This window comes from Vicia villosa, linkage group LG1 (assembly GCF_029867415.1).
Source record: "Vicia villosa cultivar HV-30 ecotype Madison, WI linkage group LG1, Vvil1.0, whole genome shotgun sequence".
Lineage (NCBI taxonomy): Eukaryota > Viridiplantae > Streptophyta > Magnoliopsida > Fabales > Fabaceae > Vicia > Vicia villosa.
This window is the reverse complement of record NC_081180.1, coordinates 244421629-244426647: the sequence shown is the minus strand read 5'-3', so window position 1 is coordinate 244426647 and position 5019 is coordinate 244421629. Positions and strand designations below refer to the sequence as shown.

Sequence of the window (5019 nt, the reverse complement as noted above, 5' to 3'; positions counted from 1 at the left end):
CCATTTTTGCGTCTTCACCATTTATTGGTTTGTTTCCAAGTTTTTTGTTAATTCTACCTCTCACATTTTTTGTTATATGATATCTACATAGTAAAGCATGGGATATAGGAATTATCTTTGTATGAGAATTCATCACTTAGATATAGTGACTAGTGACAATCACTTGTACCATGTTTTTTCAGATGACAGACTATCGGGTGGCCAAGTAACTTTGCTACTTCTTTCAAATATCATCATAGTAAATACATGTCTTCTAGTGGAACAAAAATCCTACCTTTCGATAACTATCTCAAAACCTAATTTGACAATTTTGTACGAAACATCGAAGCATATGTTCACGTAACATAAAATCCTATTTAGTGGTAATTCCTTTTCCAGCATCGATGTGTACAACACTTAGTTGTGGATCATCTAGAATATCATCCTTTAATGCATTAACTTTGTTGATAACATTAAAGTGCACCATGCCTACAACAACAACAAAAAAATATAATAATAAGACAATCAAATTACCCATAGTTTGTGGAGAGTTAAGGAAAAGAAAAAATTATATATGGTCATGAGTGAAAGAGTTTAAGAACTTGTACCACAAACTAAAAAGCCACACAACACAATGATTCTGAATCTGAATTTGAATCATTTGACATGCAATTGCATGTCATTCTTCACTAGAAGATTCCTAGCTACTGTGGTCCCTGTAACTTCCCCTTTAGACCATATAAAAAGCTTAGTTTCAAAGGGTCTTTATAACCAAACACTTGAATTTTTCACACAACTCCATTTCTCTTGTCACCATTTCAGTTTCATACCTTGTGTGCTTCCATCAGTCATCAAAGCATGTTCCTATACACACTCTCATGCCTTTGGCACACAGCTTCATTGCTTGGCTCTCATCAGAGGCTGCAACTCTGACCCAGTTGTCTCAAATTCCATTATATCTATGTATGCTAAGTTTTCGGATATCCAATCGGCACGCCAAGTGTTTGACACAATGCCTCAAAGAGACCCCATCACCTGGAACTCTATGATCAATGCTTATTTGCAAAATGGGTTGCTTACAGAAGCTCTGCAAACGTTGAAAGATTTCTACTTTCTTGGTTTTCTTCCCAAGCCGGAGCTGTTAGCTAGCGTGGTATCCGTGTGTGGGAGGGAAACAGGTTTGGGTTCGAGAATAGGAAGGCAGATTCACGGTCTTGTTATTGTTGATGGGAGGATACAAATTAAACATTCCGTTTTTCTGTCAACGGCGTTTGTGGATTTCTATTTAAGGTGTGGTGACTCTTTGATGGCTCGAAGTGTGTTTGATGGGATGGAAGTGAAAAATGAGGTTTCGTGGACTGCGTTGATATCTGGTTATGTCGGTAATCAAGATTATGATGTAGCTTTAGCATGCTTTAGAGAAATGCAGGTTACGGGAGTTAACCCGAATAGAGTTACGTTGATTGCACTTTTAGCTGATTGTACAAGGCCAGGTTTTGGTAAGTATGGAAAAGAGATTCACGCGTATGCTTTCCGTCGTGGGTTTGATTCATGTCATAGTCTTTCATCGGCTCTCATTAACATGTATTGTGAATGCGGAGAATCACTGCACCTTGCTGAACGGATTTTCGAAGGGTCTAGTTTAAGGGATGTGGTGCTATGGAGTTCAATCATAAGGAGCTATGCTCGAAAAGGAGAAAGCGACAAGGCTTTGAAATTTTTTAATAAAATGAGAACTGAGGAAACTGAACCAAACTATGTAACTTTATTGGCAGTGATATCTGCATGCACAAACTTATCTTCATTACAACATGGTTGTGCAATCCATGGCTATATCTTGAAATTTGGATTCGGTTTTAGCATCTTTGTGTGCAATGCACTTATAAATATGTATGCTAAATGTGGCTGTCTAGATGATTCTCGCAAGATATTCCTCGAAACACCGAATAGAGATTCCGTTACATGGAGTAGTTTGATTAGCGCCTATGGCCTTCATGGATGTGGAGAAGAAGCTTTACGGCTTTTTCATGAAATGAAAGAGAGAGGAGTTAAGCTTGACGCAGTCACATTTCTTGCAGTTTTATCTGCGTGCAATCACGCTGGCCTTGTCACAGAGGGACAACAAGTGTTCGAGGAAGTAAATGCAGATTGTGAAATTCCAATCACTGTAGAACATTATGCATGCCTGATTGATCTTCTTGGACGGTCGGGGAAACTTGAAGACGCGTTGGAAATACTGAGAACGATGCCTATGCAACCGAATGCAAGAATATGGAGCTCTCTTGTATCGGCTTGTAAGCTTCATGGAAGATTTGACATAGCAGAGTTACTATCATCTCGGCTTATAAGATCAGAACCGAATAATGCTGCTAATTACACATTGTTGAATATGATTTATGCTGAGAAGGGTCATTGGCTTGATGTAGAACAAGTGAGGGAAAACATGAAACTACAAAGATTGCAAAAATGCTATGGATTCAGCCGCATTGAGGTAGGATAATGGATCATGTTTTGAACTTTGAAGGCTAATTTTAGACAGGATAAAAATGCTATGACAAAGTGCTTCCAACCAAAGAGGATGCAGTTTTTCCAATGGTATGTTAATGGGTGAGAGGAAGTTGGTTGTTGAAAATTAAAGAAGTGGACAGTGATTAATGGAATTTGGACTAATTCACGTGGAATTTGTTATATTTATTGAATAATCAATGACAATGAAAATAATAATTTTGATTTAAATTCAACTAACAACTTGCATAATTATTTTCTATTTAGAATATGAAAAAAAAAAAAAGGAACTTACTACTTTTCAACTTTCACGGATAAAATTCCAGCTTCCAATAAGTAAAAAACCACTGTTTAACTTTATTAAGATGACACATCCGATAATTCTTTATCGCATATCCGTATAACAAAATTTATTGTTGGACTGAAAGTTAACATCATATAGATCATGTCCATAAAATTTAACATCAATTAAAAATTATTTGATATGTTAAAAAGAATGATCAAAATTAATGATTTTGTCAAAATTTCCTAAGACATTGGTTTTTAAGCATCTTGTTAAAATATCAAATGATTTTCGATTGATGTTAAATTTTATAGAGATAATCTATATTATAATAGCTTTTAATCCAACGATAAATTTTATTATATGAATATGCGGTAAAGAGTTATAATATATATATATATATATATATATATATATATATATATATATATATATATATATATATATATATATATATATATATATATATATATATATATATATATATATCAGAGTTCGAATCTTGATATTTACGATTGAATGTCTTATAATTATATTTGGATATGTGATAAAGAGTTATCAAAGGTATTATGTTACTAAATTTGACACCTTAGTATCACTTGATCCTATATATATATATATATATATATATATATATATATATATATATATATATATATATATATATATATATATATATATATATATATATATATATATATATATATATAACAATTATTAAGTTACCAGACAACCTTGTACTTACATAACTTTTTAATATAGATCTTGAAGTATTTCTTAATTATATTATTTTAAAATACTCTTTAAAAAAATACATTTTAATTGGTTGGAATTTAAGTACATTCCATTAAATCTTATAGGTCCCATATAAAATTAAACTGAGAAATTAAATTTTTAACTTATTACACTACAAGAAATATGTTCTCCTGCCAAGTTTCCTATTTAAAAACTTTTATAGTATGTATACATTTTCATTTTTTGTATAAATTTATATCTAACATTTTCGTTTTTTGTTTCAGTTTTACGCCGAGTCGGACTGCTGTTAGGATTGTTAACTATATAATTCAGCAGATGTATAAATCAGCTTTTAAGAGCTATGGGGACGTCAAAAATAAAGACGAATGATTTAGAATGTTTAAGGTATTGTTATTTATTTAAGTTGTGCATTTAATTTATTTTTTTAGTTATGGTTATTTAAATAAAATTCTTATTATAATTACTTAACATTTTATTTTAATGTCATACAACATTATTGCAGGAGAAATGTGTGTGGGATCCATTGAGTGAAAAAATGGTTAAGAAAGTTTTCAATACCAGATGCTCTAAAAGAATGTCTGATATGCTGCGGCGAGTAAGGGAGAATTATGAGCTTCATGGCATCCGTCCTAACTGGATAGGCGAGGAGGTTTTTCAGGAGCTTGTTACATATTGGAGGACTCCAGAATTCCGGGCTAAATCAGAAACTTTTAAGAAGATGAGGGCATCTGAAAATGGCGGTTGTGTCAACACAGTTGGAAGTATTAGCACCGCTGAGCATGCCCGACGATTGGTAAAAATTTTAAAATTTTTAAGTTACATCTTTATTCATAATATATTTTACTAATTATTTTTAAATATATTATTTAGGCTAAGGAGTTGGGGAGAAGACCATTGATGCCTGAGCTGATTTCGAGGACCCGGACAAGGAGATCGGGAGGTTTTATCGACGAGCGCACGAAGATGTATCTTGTAAGTGAAATTTACGTTGTTTAGTTTTTTTAAATTAATACAAAATTTGTGACGTGAATTTCATGTGGCAATTGATAAATTGCCACGTGAAAATCACGTGGCAAATCATAAGTTGTGGCGTGAAAATCACGTGGCAACTTTTTAATATATTTTAATTTATAGTATGTACATATTTATTTAGTATAATTAAATATGCATTTAAATATTTAAATTAAATTTTTTTTATTGAATATGTGTGCAGGAAGAATATGATAGACTGCTTGCCATTTTTTTGGAAAATAATCCTCAATTCATGCCAGCAGAGGGGGAGCCGCTTAACACGGATGTTGATCACTATATTTGGTGTGAGGTTATTAAAGAAAAAGGGCCTAATGGTTGCTTTTTTGGGGCTGGAAATTTGGCGTCCAGCTATAGACGTGGTGACCGCAATCTGTTTCAAAGAGTTCAGGATGGAGAGGGTGGATCGCGTCAACCAAATCTGACACAGGAACAAACTGAATTAATAAGGCAATTGGCGAGACGCA

General features: G+C 33.1%; 1 protein-coding gene across 1 annotated transcript; it reads left to right on the top strand.

Annotated features, from left to right (window-relative positions):
• The first annotated feature begins 569 nt into the window (after positions 1-569).
• LOC131624883 (pentatricopeptide repeat-containing protein At4g31070, mitochondrial) lies at positions 570-2715 on the top strand. Its single transcript, XM_058895807.1, has one exon. It carries the CDS (start codon positions 614-616, stop codon positions 2477-2479), a length of 1866 nt encoding a protein of 621 aa, XP_058751790.1. The 5' UTR covers positions 570-613; the 3' UTR covers positions 2480-2715.
• The last annotated feature ends 2304 nt before the right edge of the window (positions 2716-5019 follow it).